Source organism: Thalia democratica, chromosome 7, assembly GCF_965202585.1.
Source record: "Thalia democratica chromosome 7, ktThaDemo2.hap1.1, whole genome shotgun sequence".
Lineage (NCBI taxonomy): Eukaryota > Metazoa > Chordata > Thaliacea > Salpida > Salpidae > Thalia > Thalia democratica.
In genome coordinates, this window is record NC_139171.1 from 51,160,653 (window position 1) to 51,184,575 (window position 23,923).

The 23,923-nt window shown below is 24.8% G+C and overlaps 2 protein-coding genes across 3 annotated transcripts; both read right to left on the minus strand.

Moving 5' to 3' along the window:
* Positions 1-8,018: 8,018 nt before the first annotated feature.
* On the minus strand, positions 8,019-12,186 carry LOC145840664 (uncharacterized). Its single transcript, XM_082947986.1, has 7 exons — positions 11,965-12,186; positions 11,805-11,906; positions 10,667-10,726; positions 9,947-10,027; positions 9,278-9,406; positions 9,055-9,103; positions 8,019-8,758 (listed from the first exon to the last, which is right to left on the minus strand). The coding sequence occupies exons 1-7, from the start codon at positions 12,091-12,093 to the stop codon at positions 8,553-8,555; spliced, it is 756 nt and encodes a 251-aa protein (XP_082804112.1). The 5' UTR covers positions 12,094-12,186; the 3' UTR covers positions 8,019-8,552.
* A 5,973-nt stretch (positions 12,187-18,159) lies between these two features.
* Positions 18,160-23,346, minus strand: LOC145840518 (uncharacterized). 2 transcript variants are annotated; one of them, XM_082947807.1, is made up of 7 exons: positions 22,192-23,346; positions 22,032-22,111; positions 20,893-20,952; positions 20,040-20,251; positions 19,370-19,498; positions 19,143-19,191; positions 18,160-18,845 (listed from the first exon to the last, which is right to left on the minus strand). In XM_082947807.1, exons 4-7 carry the CDS (start codon positions 20,079-20,081, stop codon positions 18,640-18,642), a joined length of 426 nt encoding a protein of 141 aa, XP_082803933.1. In that variant the 5' UTR covers positions 20,082-20,251; positions 20,893-20,952; positions 22,032-22,111; positions 22,192-23,346; the 3' UTR covers positions 18,160-18,639. The 2 variants fall into 2 exon arrangements, with proteins under 2 accessions (XP_082803933.1, XP_082803934.1); XM_082947808.1 differs by having other exon boundaries at positions 22,032-22,133.
* Between the last annotated feature and the right edge of the window lie 577 nt (positions 23,347-23,923).

Genomic DNA, 23,923 nt, shown 5'->3' on the forward strand with positions numbered 1-23,923 from the left:
TCTTTTGTTAATTTCAAACTTCTTACACTCTCGTTGTACTTATTATAGCGAATGCATCTGAGTGCTTTATTTAAGATTATATTGATTTCATTAACTTTTTTTTTTATTGGTTCTACCCCAGTATAAAAGACCATACCTTATATAACTCATAAAAAGTAAATTAAAAATTAAGTATGAAGATTTTCCATTTAAAAAGTACTTTGTTTTATAAAGAACACCGATTGCCTTTAATAATTTACCTTTTACCATTTCAATATGTTCCGCCCAACTTAAGTTATTAAATATTTTTACTCCTAAGCACTTTAATTCTTTATCATTTTTACAATTGTTTTACCTATTTTGACACAAAATCTTATGTTTTTTCAAAAAGTTGTTTTAGCTGGATGAAGTACAGTACTTCTAGTTTTACTTTAATTGATTTAAGTCTGTTTTCTTCATGCCAACTTGATACATTTTGAAGTTCAAAACTAAGTTTGTCACTGTCTTGTAAACATGTACTTTTATTAAATGTTCTATACAGTAAAGTATCGTCTGCAAAGTTTAATACTTTTAGCTAGTAATGTTTTGTAGGTCAATAATGTGCATGGGAAATAAAAGAAGTCCTAGGACTGAACCTTGTGGTACTTCTACGTAAACTTTTTAACGTATTGATTCATACCCACAGAAATTAATATACTGTTCCCTTTCAGTCAAGTAAGATTTAATTAACAATTGCATTTTCCCTATTACACCATAACATTCTAATTTGTTTAGCAAAATCCTTCTATCAGCACTGTCAAATGCTTTACTTAAACCAAGTTATAACGCACATACTGCTTTTCCCTTATCAAACCTGTTCAGAACATCTTCTACAAATTCAAACAAAGCCATGGTAGTAGAGTTGTATTCTCGAAAACCAAATTATGAATTATTTAAAGTAATGTTTTTAGTAAAAATGCTATATAAACGATTGTAAATTACTTTTTCAAGTATTTTATTTAAGTTAAATAATATTGAGATAGGTCTATAGTTGCTCTGTAACTTTGTTGATCTTGATTTGAATATTGGAATTATTTTTGCTAATTTTAAACTATTTGGATATTTACGTTCGTAATATACTTGATTAGTCAATTCACTTTAAACTTAAGACACAGGACTGTTGATATTTTAAAGAATTTTAATTGAGATATTATCATAACCATTATATTAGCCTTGTTTAAATCTAAGTTTTTATAACGTTAAAGCAAAGAACTTTTTGTGGTTTTTAGTCAAAGCGTAAATGAAGATTATGATATCACTTTTTTGAAGTTCCAATGTTTAAAAAACTCTATTTATTAACTTTTAAATTTTATTACTACTATTGTTGTGTTACCTATGCTAATTCTTCTTTAAATATTTTTTTTTATGCCACATGAATTCATGTAACTCTAAAAAACAAACTTAAAATCTAACTTTAAAAAATATTTTTAGTAACTAAGCCACCATTAAACTTCTATACTTAGTATAAAACATATTAAAACCATTCAAATAGCAACTCAGCATAAAATCACGTCCAAAACACAAACACACTTAGATTTGAAGCGTATATTAGCTTTCTGTCACAGCTTACTAATGAGTTTTTATCAGATTTAACCGAACAAGATTGATTTTGGCTAAGTTTTGATAAGTATCAAAATTACGAGCTTTTTATGTCACATTTGTGTAATAAGATAGGTTAATCACGTAAAAAACAAAAATGTTATTTTTGATAAAACAAAGCTTTTAAAAGAAACCACTAAGTTTATACAAAATAAAATAGTTTATGATTGGTTAGTACTAGCTACAAATCTTTAATCCAATTTCGGATAAATTTGAAAGATTTATATATATATATATATAAATTGGAATTTGGTAACATTGAAAAAAATATTGACCCTTTTTCCAATCATCACTAAACTGCAAACTGAAAAAAAACTAGATTGAGTTTCATAATGTATCATTTTTTTAAGTTTATATTGTTTTTAGTTGAAAACCATGTTTTTGTTTTTAGTACTATGCAGTACGTTTCTAAAGAAAAGTAGTGAAAATATATTTAAACGTTTTTAAAAAACAATGGAATTTTTTCATTTATATTTCATTAATTTATATATTGTTACGTATTTTATTTTTTTATAAAAACTGCATAATAACGTGTCAAAAATTTTTTAAGGTTAAATTTTTTAACATTATACAGTTTGACTTTTTTTTTACGCTTTCAAGTAAACACAGCAAACGATGTTTACTTTTAAACATATCACTGTTTTGTAAACATATCACTGGACTTTTATGTTAACTATTCAACTTTTTTTTTAAACGAACTACTAAATTTGTTGAATTTATTAACGATTCTTGCGATAATAAAACTATAAAATATCTCTATTTCACAGAAGAAAAAATATATAGTTTTAACTTTTAAAATTAAATTTCAAAAATAAAGTTCGCTCAAAAAGCTCATCAGTGCAATAGATAAACAATTTTGGATAACATAAAAGTCAAGGAAGATAAATTTTAAATAACCATAATCTAGGTCAAAAGTTAGGAAAAAAGTTATTATCATAAAACAAAAGTTAAAAATATTTAATTTTTCACTCTTTTGTAGATTGAGAATTTTTTTACTTGAGTGTAAGTTATTTAATACAAAAATAAGATTCTAAGAGAACAGTTTTTAAAAGTCTATGTACTATATAAACTAAAACGTGTGATATATTGTGTAGTACGACTCGATAACCGAAATGGTCCTTTGTACACTAAGTCCTTAGACAAAACTTTTTGAGCGCTTTTTTTATCGTTCAATAAACAATATATAAAGTAAAATAAACTTTAAAATTTGAGTGAATTTTAGGAGGTATATAGTGTTTTTTAAGATATAAAGATTAAGTAAACTAATTTTTTTAAACAAGAACAATAGAAAAACTTTAAATTTATATAATGAGTCTTTACCAAACTTGTACAGCTTTAAGAATTAAGTATAATTGGTCTACTTAAAGAGAATAATATAGGTAACTTAATCGTAAAATAGTTTGCATAAAATTTTAACATTTTTGTGTCGTTTTACATTGAAGCTTACGTGTAAAATCAGTTTTGTTTATAAATAAAATTTGTTTATAAATAAATAAAATATTTACACTTAGGCTATAAACCTAAAGTACAAAACATAGTGATCTAATTAACTACCGCGTATATTTTCTAAAGTTAACGAGGTAAATATAGTTTGTGGATCCTAATTTTTGTTTTTCTTCACATCACAGTACTTTTCTAAAATACTTAGAGTATTAACTTGTTAACAGTTATCACACGTGTTTTTTTTTTAATAAAGCACCATTAAAATAAGGTAGTTGAACAAAAAAAACGTATGACGTATAAAAAATATTTAAAAGAAATTTAAAAACTATGATTAAACAAAACTAAAAAAAAAAACTAAATATTATTTTATTATTTCAAAACAAAATTTTAAATCATTTCAAGATATTTTTTTTTCAAACTAAAATAAATAATTTTTAGTTTTTTTTAGTTTGAATTTTTAAATGTTTAAAAAAAAAGTGGTTGTAGATCTATTAGATAAAATAATTGTATTAAATAACAAACTAAAAATAAAAACTATTAAAACAGAAATTTAAAAACTACTAGAAATAAGTATAATTTAAAACTTATTTTAGCCATATCTCTAAAGTTATTCATAACTTTGGAAAACAAAAAATTGAGAGCAGGTATTAATTATACCTACATATTTATTTTTTGTTCTTTTCAAACTTATTTTACTTTATATGTTGTTGCCATTTATATTAAATTTTAAGAATTTAAATTGTAAAAATTTTAATTTTCAAAATTTTAATTGTCGTGCACCCACATCGAAGTACCGTGATTTTTTAATAAATAAACAACAATTTTTTTTTTTTTTAAGTTCTAGCATTATAAAATAAATGATGGACAGCAACAACTTTGAGATTCATATAAACAGAATTAATAGAGCGCACAACCTTCATTCCAAGCTTTTAAACAAATTGACTCCGCAACTGCTGGAGAATATGAAAGATCTGAAACGAACTCTGTCCGCTTCTATCAAATACGCCCTTAACAACAATGAAATATTCAAAAAAACTTATCAAAACTGTGATATCGAACAAAAAAAGAGAATGATAAGTTATTTTTCACAAATGTACAATAAATACAGTTATGAAAGTTTGTTTGTTAAAAAAAAAAAAGATATTATTAAGAATGTAGAATCTGTGGTCATTAGTTATAATAAAAGCGGTAAAGGAAACGATCTTATTCTGATAAAAAACTTCTTCAACCACAACTACAAAAATAAAATTCCAGTTATTGAGTTTAAAAATAATAGGTACTGTTGCATCGATGACAAAGCCATAAAAACTTTCAGGGATTTGGACTACCAAACAATTTTAAATTACGCAATTTTTTGCAACCACTCCAGAGAAATATTGACAAAAAATAATGCTAAAAGACTGTTAAAAGTTAGGAACTTAATATCTCACTGCAAAGCTTGTAAACTGATGGATGAAAACACCTACAACTTCTGTTTACAGGAAACAAACGAAATAATGGATTTAAGCATTTAATAAATTTGCCTTACAAGTCAAACAAAAGTCGTTCGAGTGGAATTCTGAATAAGAAAAAATCAAACGCTAGCAAATAATGAAATTCGGTTAATTTTTTTATTTTTTTGAAGCATATGTTTTATATATGAATGTATGTTAGTTCTTTTGTTCTTTAAGTTGTCACTCCTTTTATTATGCTGTTAATCTTTACTTTTAATAAATCGAGAGAAAATTTTAAATTAGTTGCTAAAGCTTGAATAAGTCAAGTGTAAACAAATTACATTCTTATCACACAAATGTGACGAATCAGACTCATGTTTTGACGCTTAACAAAATTTATGCAAAAGTTATCTCGTTATTTATTATTATACTGTGTGAAGAATCTAAATAAATGTATCAAATCTTAAATAAGTTTCTGTTTAGATTTAGATATGATTTTATTAACTTTTCAAAATACACTTTAAAAAACAATAGAATACTGTTTAATAGTGTTTAAATTACTAAAAGTTTTTATGTAAAACTTTGTTTCTTTAGACTAGTGATGATTTTGTGCGCTATAAAAAGCAAGAATTATCATTTAAAGAAGAATAACATTAGTACCAGCTATATTTTACTTAGCATAACTTTAAAGACATTTTAGGTAGAGATTTCAAAGTTGTTAAACAAAAATAAGAAATGATTGTTAATACATTTTTTGATTAGATAACGGCAGACTACTGTATTCAATTGCATTTAATTGTAAATAATTTTCGCAGTCTAAAGGCATAAGCCCTAAAACTTACATAAAAATGTAAATATAAATTATTTATATTAAACACGCTAAAAACTGTTTACTGTTTATTCTGTATATACAACCAAAAAAAAGTTAATTCAAACATTTAATAGTTTGTTTGTTGTAGAAAAGTAACTATGAGTTTATAATACATGTAACCTTTTAAACATACAGGTTTTTCTTATAACAAATAAATTAGATTTATAAGTAATTGCAGTAAATACTTATTCAAATAAGAACATAACTGTTACAGAATTTATGTTTTTTTAAATGAGTTTATAAGATACTAAAATAGTTTATAGTTTTATTATTAGAATAGTCCAATACTTTACCATAAAATAACTAAAAAACTCTTTTAAATTTGTGTTTTTTGAAGATTACTGCTTAACATAAGATAACAATTTTCATCAATTAAAAACTTTACTTTTAACATATTTACTATAAAAAGTTTAATTTTAAACTTAATGTACAACTATATAATGCAAAGTTTGAAAAATATTAAACAAAACATTTTACTTATTTTCAACTTATAGTGTATATTTTACTTAAATATAGTATCTAAATGTTTTGTAATACAGCTGTAAATTGTTAAAATTGAAATAATTTCAAAGCTCGCAACTATGGTCCACCAACTTGATGTGGCAGTTATCGAGTTAAACATCGTTGAATTTGAAAAACTGTTGTAAGTTAATTAAAAAATAATTATAAAAAATAGTCATTAAACTGTAAGCTATAACATAATTTCAGTATTTAAAAGCTTTATGTATTTTTGTTACCTTTACTGCTTATTGACCAGGAATATCACGTTTACTTACGGACACAAAACTACGTAGCTTTTTCACAAAACTCTGACGATTATTAAAGTTCGCACTCATTTCACTATTACTATAAGAATAAATCAAGTAGCAGAAGAAACTAAGTAAAAAACTAAATACATAGTATAAGCATTAAATATAAAGAATTACATATAATATTTGTGTTTTTAATGAGTTCTATAAGTTTTTTTAGCTTATCGGTTATAAATTGTTTGACTATTATTGTTATTTCAACTTAGCTTTAAAAGTTAGTTTACTACTAAAAACAAGTATCCAATTTGTGAAGTACAAACGTGAAATTCAATAATGCAATATTTATGTTCTAATTTTAGTGTAAAAGAATGAAATCTACTCTAAAAATTTTAACATACTATCAAGATTATAAAAGAAATTTAAAATTGTATCGAGTTATACATAAAAAAGCTTCTCTCAATTTTTAGCGCTTACTTTACGAATTTAACAAAGGGTTGATCATGCCAATTCGATCATCAGACAACAATCTTTCAGTAGGCTGATCGAATTGGCATGATCAACCCTTTGTTAAACTTGAGCTTGTCCGACGGCAAACAAAAGTCCAGGCTTCTGCTCTGCAGACTTTCGCCGATGTTTTTGTTGAAATTACGAAGTTAACATATATAGTTTAGATTGCTTTACGCTTATTTTAAAACATTATTAGTTGGATCCAAAAAACTTTCCTAACAATTTTTAAAAAGGTTTTATTTTATTTCTTAATTTAAAGGTGTTCTGAAAAACTTCTTAATATTACAGTTAAACAGATAATAAAACTCTATGAATAAGTAGAAAACCCGTTTTTTTAATAATAAGCAATATACTTTTTCAACAACTTTTAAAAAACTTCTCTAAACAAATCAAAAATAAATAAGTTCTTTTTGTTTTTATAAAAACTTTATACTGTTTAAAAATTTTAAAATAAGTCTAACTAGTTTTTAGAGTTTTAGAAAGTCATACTAAATCAGGAGTCGACAGGTATTAAGATGGTCAAGGACCAAATTTCTAAAGCAAAAAGTGTCGTTGGGCCACAATTGTAATTTGAATTTTTACTTTTTTAAGTTATTTAGTGTATAAATTAAACTTCCCGTAAGTTTTTCCTAAGACCTATTTTTTTGCATTTAACTTCAAACTTTAGAATACCTAGTGTAAGTTATACCTTTCATGGGCCGTATTCCATTAAAAATAAATAACATAATCACGGATTGCTTTTTTACCCTTCATAGGTCGCAGTTTGCCGACTATTGTATTAAATCTAGTTTCCTAATTATTATCCGAATTACTTACAAATACTATTAGTTAATATTTTCAAACTATTTAACTTGATTTGTTAAATTACTTACGTAAAGGGATAAAGTATCTGAATTACTATAAAAAAGGTTGTAATTAAGTTTTGAAAATAAAAATTGCTTTAAAACAGCGTTTCCTGAAACGGGCGACATTGTAATATTGCCCCATTTTAAGCGTGGTAGTGAGTCGGGGCGGCGACTTTGAAACTTTTTGCAGTTAAAGTATTGTAAATAAAGTAAACTCACACTTCATATTACAGGGGTTTGTAATGGAGAGTAAAACCAAAAGCCTGCGGATCCCAGAATAAAGAAGGATGGTTATATTTAAGTTTAATACAAAAGGAATGACTATTAAAGCAAGTTTGGGAAGTCTTACTTTATAAGATTAGTTTAAAAGCTTAAACATGTTTATAACTATTTCTATACCGAGTTAATACGTATCAAAAATAAGTATTTCACTTCAAAGCTAAATTTTGTTTTTATTAAATACTAAATATATGAATATACTAATAAGTAAATTATACATAGGAGCGAAAAGCAGAAAAAGTAACTTTTTGTTTAAAATAGAATAAGCCAATTATTGTCCGATATATATTTCTCTTTTCAAATTAAGCCATGTATAAAATTATTATTAGTTATCTTAGTTAAGAATAACGTATTAAAGGTAGTTTTGTTTACTTTTGTAGTTAATAGAAGGTTGTATAAAAAGTTTTACCAAATTAAAGTACATTTTTATGTTAGTTGACATTGTAGTTTATAATAAAGTAGTTTTTGATTAAAGTTAAAATAAAAAATTATATAACTATATGTATAATTTAAATGCTAAAAAACTATTTGCTAGTTGCTGCATAAATTATAAACTTGTATAAAACCAACAGTCTATTTAAATGAGTAAGTTTAAAATCTATTCAAAACATATAACAACTAATTCTTACAAAACTATCTAAATAAAAGCATATGTCAAAATATACAAAAAACCTTTATGCATAATCAAAAGAAAACTTTTCAAAAAGCTAGATTAAAAACAGGAAACTATTTTTTGTTGTAGCTAATAAACAATTAATTTATTTTAATCAATAGCTTAACATTTTTTTAACATAAGTACTGAAATTTCCTACTCAATTATTAAATTTTTATATTGTGGCGGTTCATCGGTAACTTTTTCTGGTTGATAAGCACCATCAACATTAGAATTTGGAACCATTATATTTGACTTTGAAACCATTTCATTACCGTTAGTAAATATTTGAATAACAATTGGCTGATTTCCGAAACTTGGTTGAACTACAATTTGTTGGTTCGGTTTAAGAACTGAGTTTCCTAAAAATTTATATTTTTAATCATAAAACATATTATTTAAAATGTAAAATTTTGAACAAAGATGATATAGTGTAATAGTTTTGCAAAAAAAAAAAGCAAGATCAAATTTGAGTTTTTAAAGAAATAAATTTGTTTATATAAATTATTAGTTTCGATAAAAGAACGCTGGTTCTTTAATTAACACTACACTTTTAATCATAAACTTATCAAGCTTCTTTATTTAATTTTGCTTTAATTACATTTGATCAAAATTTAAAATAATATACAGATTAACGGATAATAAAAATAAATCGAACCTGGTTGAGCGTTTCCTGATTGCACAATCACAATTTTTTTAGTATATTCCTGCAAAAATATATTATCAAATTTAAGTTAAATTATAAACCTACTATAACTGTCCAACGAGCTTAAAAACTAGACGCTTTAATATAAGTTAATTTTAAATCTTTAAAATATATAGCTAGGTTATAGTTATAATAAGTAAACTAAACAAACGAGTTAAACTAGTTATAGACTAACGTTTTGACCAAACAATTCACAACGCTTGAACCCAAACACACTCAAACCGACGAGTAGTAAAAACATTGCAGAAGCACATATTGAAACGAAAATTCCCAGAACATAACTGAAGTCACCAGGATATTCCATCTGGATAGATAATTAAGAAAGTATAAAAATGTTTAAATCATAATTTTTAACTATTAATTTATTTTATTGTTATCTGTACCAAAAAAATTACTTCTAGTTTTAGTTAGTAACTTAGAGCTTCTATCGGTAAGTTTTTTTATAAAAAGGAAAACTTTTAACTTTATCTATACTGCAACTGTAAACGTTTTAATCATTGCAACTGTATGAAAATGTAATTACATTATGCTTCCGCTAGAATTCACACTGCCAGTTAAAACTACAGTTTTGTTTAAAATACTTTATTAAAATACATTTTTTATAAGCAGTAAAATTTTAAAAATTGTTCTTCGATTTTTTCAATTTACAACTATGTTAAAAAATATAATTAGTTAGAAATTAAAATAAATAAAAGTTATTGTACTAGTAATGGAAAAAATGATGGAAATTAAAAAATACAACGTGCAAGTTCTAAATGTTTAAAACGCTCACTCAAATTTAAAAAAAAAAGTTTTAGTTAAATTAAGTTTTTAATAAAATTACACATGATCAAAAAGTACTTACGGCTGTAAGTTTTGAGTTGGTGACGATAAATGTGAATGACATAATAGCCCCGACTACACTGAAGCCCACAAAAACTATGTTCTAAAAATAAATTTATTTTTAATATAAAGTTTTTCAAAGCTAAATTTCAATCCATTAGGTACGAGTACAAAAAATGTCATTTCAATAACTTTATACAAATAGTAGAAAAACAAAGTTTTTAGTTTCATAGTTTTTATAACAAAACTAACAAAGTTTTTTTTTTTTAAATGTTTTACTGCCTATGCATCAAACAAAAACTGTAAATATTAAATTCGTTTGATTATTTTAAAAGACAAAATAGACTTTAAATTTTTGTTTTATTGCTTTCTGTTAATACATTCATAAATTTTAAACTTTTTTTTTCAAACATAATAGTAAGCAACTAGCTAAAAAGCTCAAAACTTTTAAATATTATGTTATTTTATGTTTTATTAAACCCAGTTATAAAGTATAAATGTATTTAAATAAATTCAATTTGGTTTATTTTTAATAATTGAACAGTTTTAGTACAGAAACAGGTGTTTTTAGGATACTTTTAACAGTTTACAGTTTGTGAAAATTAAAAAAAAAAGAAAACAGCAAAAAAGTTTGAAAAACTACTTTAGGGCAAAGTTAAACTATACAATACTTTTCTAACAATTAGCCTAAAAAATAATATGTTGTTTTTTTAGTTAGTTTTTACATAAAAAGTAAACTCACGAATAATTTAGATTTTGAATTTGACTTTAGTGAAACTCCTAGTACTCCAGCTACGAATGGCTGAAAAGTATTTTCTTTTAAACAAATCAGTTTGGCAAATAAATTTTACTATATTTTGTTATTTCAAGAAAATAACACTTTTATAACAGTGATACATAAAAAAGTGATCAAAGTTTGTTTATTTTTTTAAGCTTTGCTATCGAAATTCGTTAAAATACTTTATAAGACATAAAAATTATCTAAAGACGAAAATTTAGTTCAAAATAACCATAAAATATAAACAGCTAATTCTATTCCACTATGTCCTATAACAAAGTTAACATTGTTTTTTTTGTAGAAGCCTTATCATGACAATTAGTATTTATTTTTTTAAACTATAAGTTACTAAGCCGTACATTATAACTATTACAACTAGTGTATTCGGGAACGGGTCAAAATAGCACAAAGACAAAATTGCTGAGGAGACATATTTGCATGAAGACAAATTTTCTCGAGGGGACATAATTGCAGGAAGACAATTTTGCACCAAGGGTCAATTTTCTACGGTGGGTCATGTTTGCACGAAGTAAAAAAAAACAGGAAAATAGATAAATAAATAAAAAATAAAAGTTAATAATAAAAAGACCAAAGATAAAAAGATGTTACCGACCGATGGTAAGGGTCAGGGGTAACAGTTATATTTAAAATATAAATAAAAAATAAACATTAAAGTTTATTATTAAAAAAGAAAAATAATAAAAAAACTAAATAAAAATAAGTTTATTAGAAAAAAAGAAAAAAATGCTACCAACCGAGGGTAAGGGTTAAGGGTAACCGTGATAGTAGATATAAAATAAATAAAAAATTAAAAATATTAAAAAAATTTCAACCCGTGCAAAAATGTCTTTCTGTAAAATTGACCCTCCGTGCAAAATTCTCATTCGTGTAAAATTGACCCTTCGTAGAAAAGTAACTTTATGCAATTTTTAATTCGCGCAATTTTGTCTCCTCGTGCATTTTTGTCCGCTCATGCAAATTTGACACCTACCCAGTTTATTTATATATTTATCTAGATAGATTTGTAAAACTATACTATAAGATTTAATTGATGTATAAAGGCGACAACTTAATTTTATTGAAAATTTAAAAAACAACTAACCAATGGTGGGCACCAGACACCTTGCATATACGTATAGTAACTAATAGAGCAATGTATAATGCCACAAATGAAGCTGACACCTGAAATAAAAACAACCCAAACCTGCAAAAACAAAAACAGATTCAAAACTCAAAGTTGTTTACTTTACCGGAAAACTTACACTTAGACGTAGAATCATTTTCAAGTATTTTTCATCTTTGTTTGTTGCAACGCTTTCTATACTTTGCAAAGGAGTTTGAACTTCAGGTTGTTGAACTAAAGGTTTTTGGTCTTTTAGGTTTTCCGTCATTTTTTTAGAAACTCTTAACGCTGATTTATAATCATTTTCGTTTAAGCAAAATTTTGTTAATACTCATTTCTAACATTAAAAAGTTTATACTAATAGTATAAGTAATTAATTTTAAAAATGATATATTTTAATATTGTTATTTTAGGTGTTTTTTATCAACTAATTTGTCGATACTTATGCTTGTAACTTTGATTATATATAAACGTAAAAACTTATAGTTAGGTATTTAAAATTTATAACAATGTAACAACTGTAAATATATATATATGTATATATTTATTTATTTGTTTATTAAAGAACAAAATGAAATTTTGAATTGTTTCTGTTTCATTTAAACAGTTGTTTCATTGTTATCAATTTTAAATACCTATCTATAAGTTTTTACATATATATATATATATAGAATTAAGATATTTAACTTGATAAATTAAATTTTTCACACTGAGCCCACCTTTATTAATAAAAAGGTTTATTTAAAGCTGCAAAACTCGAAGGACTCGAGTTTCGTGCCTATGCACTCATCAGCTTCAAAACAAGTTGAAAATAAAGCACAAAACAAAAACAAAAACACACAAATGAAAGTTAAAAAATTTAGCATAAATAGATTATGACGTAATTTTGAAACTATCAATAATCATGCAAAACGGCTTGTGCAAAAAATAATTTACCAATCGACAATAAACTTGCAAAAATTCATATAACTTCAGTGAGTAAATATATATTACGACAGATAATTGAAAGATATAAAGATAAATTTAAGGTACAAATTGAAATTTAGATTATTTTAAGATGAAATTAAAGCTTTTTTAACTTTAAAAGCGTTTTTTTTTATATGTCTACAAGACGATACAAACTCGCTTATTTTATTTAGGCATCTCTTGTCTTTCAGTGCATAGACAATGTACATAAGGCTCATAATTTTATTTTAATTTAGAAAAAAAACGTATTAAAGTGTTTCGAACATAAATTTTTCTAATTTTTTCTCCAAATACAAACAACATAATTTTATTTTAAATTTAAACGAACATCTTGACATCAAAAACTGCTCTAAGCAAAAACGAAAACAATTTGCTAAAAAAGTGTTTTAAAAGAAAATTTACATAAAGCAAAATGTTTACTTAACAAATGAATTGAAAACAGTTCTAAGTACTGAAGAATTTTCAATTTGTGCTTTATTTGTTCGGCGATTTTCTCAGTCAAGTCTGGCAACTGTTGTGGTCATTCAATGTTACATGAATTGAAAAATACGCACGTAATCAGTGTTTATTCGGCATATAAAACTTCAGAGATGTTGGTTTTTGCCCTTCGCAAACTTTTAAAAAATTATAATACAGGATATAACAACTCTTAAAGATTTACAAAACCATATCTTTTTGTAAATGATTTTTTAGTGTTAAGTAAGTTTTTGTTCATATTTAACTTGTTTAATATGTTTTTTAAGCACAGTTTTAGAATACTCTTCAAAATAAAAAAAACTGTTAATTTTAACTTAGATTAATCATTACTTTATGCAAATAACTTTTTAGATATATTTTGCTTCAATGTTTAAATAGTTAAAATGCTTTGTATGACAAACAGTAATTTTAGATAGAAACAGTTTTTAAATACACTATGAGCAATATGTATATTTAATACATATTTTTGTAACTTGTGTTACAATATTTATTCAATTTCTTTTATTATTCTAAAATATTTTGAGCAAAGTGTACAAACTGTACTTATTGTTTTACAATGTACAAACCTTTGCTTAGTTAGTACAAGTTTGTGATAGTATAAGCTTACTTTCTTATTTAAGTGATTTTTTCTAACAAACAAATTTTTTTGTTCCATAAAAAAAAGACAAGCTTGAAAAACGTTTTTGAGCAATCTTTAATGCTAAAGATAAAAAATTCTTTTTGTTTTCGCAGCTTTTAATTTTCAACAGATATACCTTTAATATTTTGAAAATTAAATTACAATTAATTGTTGGATATAAACTTTTTAAGCTTGAAAAATATGAATTAAATAATCATAATTTTCTACTTTGTTTTAGCAAGTTTACAATTTGTTACCCGCTATAACAAAAAATACTCTTGCTTATTGACGTAATTTTAGTAACCATGAAAGTCGACAATAGAATTAATATACACAGCTACTTCAAAGAACTAAAATATAATCGTAGAGCTTCTGTAGAAGTATGTTTAAGACTCGAGCTTAACAATAATGTTTCTTTAGGATAGACAGCTATGTTTCAACCGAGTATAAGTTTTTTATAAATGTAAGTAAACAGTAGAAACGTTCTAGGTAAGTTATTTATAGTTTTAGAAAATTGTAACGCTGGTTTATACTTTTAATAAAGAAATGAGTTTATACTTTAATTTTTAAGTATACAACTACTAACAAAGTTAAATGCTAGTACTTCAACAAACGTTTTCAAAAAATTGTTTCAAAACTATAATTTTTAATCAACTAAGTTGCTTTGCTTGTGTTTTGGTTATATATAAAAGTTAAAAAATTCAGTTAAGACTTTAAACTTGATAGTTTTGAAACATTTAGTATTAACGAAGTATGCGAAAGTTTTACTTTATTTTTTATTATATATAAAAAAGAACTTAAAAGTTTGTTAAAAAAGAAATTCTTCGAGTCTAACGAATATAAAACTTTCTAAAATAACTAAAAAAAACAAATAAGTATCTATTTAAACGATTACTTTGACTTCAAAAGTTGTTTAAAAAAATCAAAAACAATTTTCTTGAAATTGTTCCTAAATAAGTGTTTTCAAATACATACGGCGAGGTGTTTACTTCACGAGTGAATAGTTATGAATACCAAAAATATTTGCTCAATTTCAAATTTCTTTCTTTATTTGCTCGGCTATTTCTCATATGATTGTGGCAACTATTGTTTGTAATAAATGTTTTAAAAATGCGTGCGTGAAAAGTTGTTTGCAATTTTTTAACGGTTTATATTTTCCTGATTTTCCCAGGACCACCTTGTCTTTTAAGAACAGAAAGAATCGGAAATTAAAATAAACAATAAAGAATACTTTAAGATTTTAAAGTATTCAGGAAAACAACTCTTAAATTAAGAAAAGTTATCTTGTATGTAAATGTTTTAATTTTCTGTAGATATGCTTTAAACATTAAGTAAATTGTAATTTAAACTTAGCTAATTTTATAGTTTAAGCTTTTACTAAAAGGATTTTGTAATGTTTTTCAAATTAAAAAGAAGTTATAGGTTTAGGACAAATTAACTAATGTTCTATGCCAATAAATGCTTACTTGTCTCATGATAAAAAAAAATTCTGAATAGTAGTTAATTATCAATTGAAAAAATTACTTAAAACAAGTTCATATTTTAGTAAATTGTGATATGGAATTTTTTTTACTCTTTTTAATCTAGTAAAGTAATTTGAATAAAGCGTTTAAGTTATATATATTTTTGTGTATAAGTTTGCTTTTCGGAAGAAAAAGTTAAACAGAATTAGCCTAAATTAGCACGGATTTTTATTATGAAAATAGTTTCATTATTTATTTTTAATGAACTAACTTACTCAACATAAAAGTAAAAAATATGTAAACTTGAAGTTTCTACCTATTTCCAATTTTTTTTTTTTTACATTTTTGTTGAAAATAATTTAAGTCATTTTGTGTTCATAGTTCAACATTTTATTCGAGTTGATATTGTTTGAACAATTAAAATGGCAATTAACAGTTGTTTTAACAAATTTATAGTTTTTTTTAGGATGTAGTTAAACATATCTGCACTTTTAGTTGTTTAAATATTTTACTTTTTCATCGTTTGTACCTTATGTTTTAGTGAAAAGTAGTTTGTTTTCTCCCTTTGTTGTTTAAAGTTATTTTGAAAATAAAACACATATAGCTATAATCTCACACATAATTCGTTAGGAATCTTTTGCTAATATAAGCAATTCAAATTAAAAACAATTTTTTTAAAGATTTTGATGAAAAAAGAATGTTTCATATTAGCGAAAAATTAAGTTACGTTTTTAATTTGATAATAATTTCAACCCACAGCGAGTTTAAGTTATATAGAGGTATTAGTTAGTTTTACTCCAAGATAACTTAGTTATTAAAATCTAAAACGGAAAACTTTTCTTTTAAAAAGCCGAAAAAATTTAAAATACTTTTAAAAAATCCAAAGACAAAGTTCCTTTACTAAGTTTTAATAATACTTCTAATACGTTTTTCCTGGGCATGTCCTGGACAAGACGTTAAAAGGTATCTGTGGTGTGCCACTCAATGACCGAAACGTTCTTCGTACACCAGGTCCTAGGACCAAATATTTTGAGCACTTTTTTGTCATTCAATATGCTGGAACTTCAAATTGAATAAAAAGTTTTTGATTTAAATTGTAAGTTGTTATAAGGTAAAAGTTTTAAAGTTAATAGAAATTTTGTTTTTGTTGTTTAAAACTATTAAAAGTGTGTTGTATTTTGTAAAACTACTAGTTCGATTTTTACGCCAATTATTTTTAAGAAGCTTAGTAAGTTTATATACAACAAACAAGAATAAAAATTAGTTGTACTAATAGGTCAAACATTTATTTTTTGTCGGCTTTTTTAAATTTAAACCGAAAATGTCATATATACAAAGCAAGACGAATCGTTTAAGATGTTTTTGTTTAAATTGAATAAGAATCGTAAGCTCCGTTAAATTTTTAAAAAACTTGGTTGCTTTATATAGAATAAATAAGAATAAAAAATAGTTTAACTATTAAGTCAGAATAAAAAAATGACGGTTTTTATTAATCTAATCTAAAAATGTTATATCTACAAAGCAAGACGAATCATTTGAGATGTTTTTGTCTATATTGAATAAGAATTGTAAGCTCTATTAGTTTTTTTACGAAAACGTGTTTATAACGAATAAGTGTTAAAAAACGCAAATACCTGATTTTTAGTAACTGGCTTACTTTTTTTTAGTATCAGATAACCCAGTAAAAAAATTATAAGATGTTTGATTCTAAAAACTAAATTTATTTATGTTAGAAAGTACAAAATGGGTATACAGACTTTTAAACTATTAATTATATAATAGTTTAAGTAAACAAAGGCTTTTATAAAATTTATGTGTTCTTTAGTTTAGAAGCATTTTTAGTTTACTAATTCGTCACACTTTGAAGAGTATAAGTTTTAATAAAAAGAATAAAAGTATATACAAATCGAAATAGTTTTTACCGACTTTAGAAATTATAAAGCAATTTCAAATAAATGTTATATTAGTCTCAGAGGGGAATTAAAAAAGTTTTTTTTTTTTGCATTTCACTTCAAACCTCAGAATATCTAGTGTAAGTTATACCTTTCATGGGCCGTATTCCATTAAAATTAAATAACATAATCACGGATTGCTTTTTTACCCTTCGTAGGTCGCAGTTTGCCGACTATTGTATTAAATCGAATTTCCTAATTATTATCCGAATTACTTACAAATACTATTAGTTAATATTTTTAAACTATTCAACTTGATTTGTTTAATTTCTTACAAAAAGGGATGAAGTAATTGAGCTACTCTAAAAACGATTGTTATCAAGTTTTGTAAATGTAAAGTTGCTTTAAAACAGCGTTTCCTGAAACGGGCGACATTGTAATATCGCCCCATTTTAAGAAATTTAGTGAGTCGGGGCGGCGACTTTGAAACCTTTTGCAGATAAAGTATTGTAATTAAAGTAAACTTACACTTCCTATTACAGGGGTTTGTAATGGAGAGTAAAACCAAAAGCCTGCGGATTCCAGAATAAAGGGGGAAGGTTATATTTAAGTTTACTACAAAAGGAATAACTATTAAAGCAAGTTTGGGAAGTCTTACTTTATAAGATTAGTTTAAAAGCTTAAACATGTTTATAACTATTTCTATATCAAGTTAATGCGTATCAAAAATAAGTATTTCACATCAAAGCTATATTTTGTTTTTATTAAATACTAAATATATGAATATATACTAATAAGTAAATTATACATAGGAGCAAAAAGCAGAAAAAGTAACTTTTTGTTTTAAATAGAATAAGCCAATTATTGTTCGATATATATTTCTCTTTTCAAATTAAGCCATGTATAAAATTATTATTAGTTATCTTAGTTAAGATTAACGTATTAAAGGTAGTTTTGTTTACTTTTGTAGTTAATAGAAGGTTGTATAAAAAGTTTTACCAAATTAAAGTACATTTTTGTGTTAGTTGACATTGTAGTTTATAATAAAGTAGTTTTTGATTAAAGTTAAAATAAGAATTATATAACCATATGTATAATTTAAGTGCTAAAGAACTATTTGCTAGTTGCTGCATAAATTATAAACTTGTATAAAACCAACAGTCTATTTAAATGAGTAAGTTTAAAATCTATACAAAACATATAAAAATAAATTCTTACAAAACAATCTAAACAAAAGCATATGTAAAAATATACAAAAAACCTTTATGCAAAATCAAAAGAAAACTTTTCAAAAAGCTAGATTAAAAACAGGAAACTACTTTTTGTTGTAGCTAATAAACAATTTATTTATTTTAATTAATGGCTTAACATTTTTTTAACATAAGTACTGAAATTTACTACTCAATTATTAAATTTTTATATTGTGGCGGCTCATCGGTAACTTTTTCTGGTTGATAAGCACCATTAACATTAGAATTTGGAACCATTATATTTGACTTTGAAACCATTTCATTACCGTTAGCAAATATTTGAATAACAATTGGCTGATTTCCGAAACTTGGTTGAACTACAATTTGTTGGTTCGGTTGAACAACTGAGTTTCCTAAAAGTTCATATTTTCAATCATAAAACATATTATTTAAAATGTAAAGATATTTTGAACAAAGATGTTATAGTGTAATAGTTTTGCAAAAAAAAAGCAAGATCAAATTTGAGTTTTTAAAGAAATAAATTTGTTTTTATAAATTAATAGTTTCGATAAAAAAACGCTGGTTCTTTAATTAACACTACACTTTTAATCGTAAACTTATCAAGCTTCTTTATTTAATTTTGCTTTAATTACATTTGATCAAAATTTAAAATCAGATACAGATTAACGGATAATAAAAATAAATCGAACCTGGTTGAGCGTTTCCTGATTGCACAATCACAATTTTTTTAGTATACTCCTGCGAAAATATATTATCAAAATTAGTTTAAACTACAAACCTACTTATGATTGTTCAATGAGCAAAAAAGCTAGACGTTCAAGTAGAAAACAAACTTAACTCTTTTAGAGACTATAGTTATTTTCAAATTAGAATTAATTGATGTAACAAACAAGTTAACACTTATCTATAAACTAACGTTTTCACCAAAGAATTCACAACGCTTGAACCCAAACACACTCAAACCGACGAGTAGTAAAAACATTGCAGAAGCACATATTGAAACGAAAATTCCCAGACCATAACTGAAGTCACCAGGATATTCCATCTGGATAGACAATTACGAAAGTATAAAAATGTTTAAATGATAATTTTTAACTATTAATTTATTTTATTGTTATCTGTACCAAAAAAATTACTTCTAGTTTTAGTTAGTAACTTAGAGCTTCTATCGGTAAGTTTTTTTATAAAAAGCAAAACTTTTAACTTTATTTATACTGCAACTGTAAACGTTTTAATCATTGCAACTGTATGAAAATGTAATTACATTATGCTTCCGCTAGAATTCACACTGCCAGTTAAAACTACAGTTTTGTTTAAAATACTTTATTAAAATAAATTTTTTATAAGCAGTAAAATTTAAAAAATTGTTCTTCGATATTTTCAATCTACAACTATGTTAAAAAAATATAATTAGTTAGGAATTAAAATAAATAAAAGTTATTGTACTAGTAATGGCAAAAATGATGGAAATTAAAAAATACAACGTGCAAGTTCTAAATGTTTAAAACGCTCACTCAAATTAAAAAAAAAAAGTTTTAGTTAAATTAAGTTTTTAATAAAATTACACATGATCAAAAAGTACTTACGGCTGTAAGTTTTGAGTTGGTGACGATAAATGTGAATGACATAATAGCCCCGACCAGACATGTTAAAAAGCTCTGCTTTGTTTACTCAAGCGTGAAATTACTAACTTAAAACAAACCAAAGTTTATACGCTTCATTGCTGAATTACCATAGTAACTATTAGCATTTTACCAACTCTGGCCCCGACTACACTGAAGACCACAAAAACTATGTTCTAAAAATAAATTTTGTTTTTATATGAAGTTTTTCAAAGCTAAATTTCAATCAATTAGGTACGAGTACATAAAATGTCATTTCAATAACTTTATACAAATAGTAGAAAAACAAAGTTTTTAGTTTCATAGTTTTTATAACAAAACTACCAAAGTTTTTCTTTTAAAATGTTTTACTGCCTATGCATCAAACAAAAACTGTAAATACTAAATTCGTTTGATTATTTCAAAAGACAAAAAATAGACTTTAAATTTTTGTTTTATTGCTTTCTGTTAATACATTCATAAATTTTTAACTTTTTTTCTTTTCAAATATAATAGTAAGCAACTAGCTAAAAAGCTCAAAACTTTTAAATATTATGTTATTTTGTGTTTTATTAGAACCTAGTTATAAAGTATAAATGCATTTAAACAAATTCAATTTGTTTTATTTTTGAATAATTAAATAGTTTTAGTACAGAAACAGGTGTTGTTAGATACTTTAAACAGTTTACAGTTTGTGAAAATTAAAAAAAAAAAACAGCAAAAATGTTTGAAAAACTACTTTAGGGCAAACTTAAACTATACAATACTTTTCTAACAATTAGCCAAAAAAATAATATGTTGTTTATTTAGTTATTTTTTACATATAAAGTTAACTAACGAATAATTTAGATTTTGAATTTGACTTTAGTGAAACTCCTAGTACTCCAGCTACGAATGGCTGAAAAGTATTTTTCTTTTAAACAAATCAGTTTGGCAAATAAATTTTATTATGTTATGTTATTTCAATAGAATAACACTTTTATAACAGTGATACATAAAAAAGTGATCAAAGTTTGTTTATTTTTTTAAGCTTTGCTATCGAAATTCGTTAAAATACTTTATAAGACATAAAAATTATCTAAAGACGAAAATTTAGTTCAAAATAACCATAAAATATAAACAGCTAATTCTATTCCACTATGTCCTATAACAAAGTTAACATTGTTTTTTTTGTAGAAGCCTTATCATGACAATTAGTATTTATTTTTTTAAACTATAAGTTACTAAGCCGTACATTATAACTATTACAACTAGTGTATTCGGGAACGGGTCAAAATAGCACAAAGACAAAATTGCTGAGGAGACATATTTGCATGAAGACAAATTTTCTCGAGGGGACATAATTGCAGGAAGACAATTTTGCACCAAGGGTCAATTTTCTACGGTGGGTCATGTTTGCACGAAGTAAAAAAAAACAGGAAAATAGATAAATAAATAAAAAATAAAAGTTAATAATAAAAAGACCAAAGATAAAAAGATGTTACCGACCGATGGTAAGGGTCAGGGGTAACAGTTATATTTAAAATATAAATAAAAAATAAACATTAAAGTTTATTTTTTAAAAAGAAATACAATAAAAAAACTAAATAAAAATAAGTTTATTAGAAAAAAAGAAAAAAATGCTACCAACCGAGGGTAAGGGTTAAGGGTAACCGTGATAGTAGATACAAAATAAATAAAATGTTAAAAATATTAAAAAAATTTCAACCCGTGCAAAAATGTCTTTCTGTAAAATTGACCCTCCGTGCAAAATTCTCATTCGTGTAAAATTGACCCTTCGTAGAAAAGTAACTTTATGCAATTTTTAATTCGCGCAATTTTGTCTCCTCGTGCATTTTTGTCCGCTCGTGCAAATTTGACACCTACCCAGTTTATTTATATATTTATCTAGATAGATTTGTAAAACTATACTATAAGATTTAATTGATGTATAAAGGCGACAACTTAATTTTATTGAAAAATTAAAAAACAACTAACCAATGGTGGGCACCAGACACCTTGCATATACGTATAGTAACTAATAGAGCAACTTATAATGCCGCAAATGAAGCTGACACCTGAAATAAAAACAACTCAAACCTGCAAAAACAAAAACAGATTCAAAACTCAAAGTTGTTTACTTTACCGGAAAACTTACACTTAGACGTAGAATCATTTTCAAGTATTTTTCATCTTTGTTTGTTGCAACGCTTTCTATACTTTGCAAAGGAGTTTGAACTTCAGGTTGTTGAACTAAAGGTTTTTGGTCTTTTTGGTTTTCCGTCATTTTTTTAGAAACTCTTAACGCTGATTTATAATCATTTTTGTTTAAGTAAAATTTTGTTAATACAGTAGACTACCGCTTAAGTACGCAAATTGAACCCGACCAAAAAGTGCGTACTTAGCACGGTTAGTGCGTACTTTTCGACGGCATAGTATAGTATGAAATTTAGTTGTTTGTTTTCTTTCTTACAACTAGCCTTCAAATAATTAAGCCAAATAAACAAGTCTTTTTATTTTAAATAACATTTAATACATAATTCTAATCTGCAAATTTTTTTATTAGATTTTAAAATGATTTATTTTTTCTATAAAAAGTTTCTAAATAATTAATACATATATTTAATATAAAAAATCAATGTCAGTCAAAGATATAAAAAAGAATATTAAGCCATATTTTCCATATTTTGTTTTGTTAGACGAAAAGTATCAAACTACATTGTGTTTACCAAACATTTTTAAAACATCAATGTCTGTACATTTAAATTAAATTATGACTTAACTATGTTGTAATTGTAGGTTTTTTTAACTTTGTCATCTAGATTTATTTATTTTATTGCATTACAGCTCAAATATCATTATTCTTTTCACTTTTCTGCAACTTCTACATGAGTATTTAGTTTATTAACATTTAATAACAGGACTGTGACAATCTCAGGCCACTTAGACTACTCAGGAGTACTCACCCTAGTTTAAAAGTTTTGAATGTCTCAGGCTAACTCAGCAGGTTGGCCACTCTACCTGGAAACATAAAATAATCAAAATTTAGATTTTTTTTGTCTTTCTGGATAAGTGCGTACTTAAGGCGGGGTGCGTACCAAAAAAAGTGCGTACTTAAGTGGTAGTGTACTGTACTTATTTCTAACATTAAAAAGTTTATACTAATAGTATAAGTAATTAATTTTAAAAATGATATATTTTAATATTGTTATTTTAGGTATTTTTTATCAACTAATTTGTCGATACTTATGATTGTAACTTTGATTATATATAAACGTAAAAACTTATAGTTAGGTATTTAAAATTGATAACAATGAATCAACTGTAAATATATATGTATATTTATTTATTTATTAAAGAACAAAATGAAGTTTTGAATTGTTTCTGTTTCATTTATACAGTTGTTTCATTCTTATCAATTTTAAATACCTATCTATAAGTTTTTACATATGTATGTATATGTACATAAGGCTCATAATTTTATTTTAATTTAGAAAATAAAACGTATTAAAGTGTTTGGAACATAAATTTTTCTAATTTTTTCTCCAAATACAAACAACATAATTTTATTTTAAAGTTAAACGAACATCTTGACTTCAAAAACTGCTCTAAGCAAAAACGAAAACAATTTGCTAAAATAGTGTTTTTAAAAGAAAATTTACATAAAGAAAAATGTTTACTTAACAAATGAACTGAAAACAGTTCAAGTACTGAAGAGTTTTCAATTTATGCTTTATTTGTTCGGCGATTTTCTCAGTCAAGTCTGGCAACTGTTGTGGTCATTCAATGTTACATGAATTGAAAAATACGCACGTAATCAGTGTTTATTTGGCATATAAAATTTCAGAGATGTTGGTTTTTGCCCTTCGCAAACTTTTAAAAAATTATAA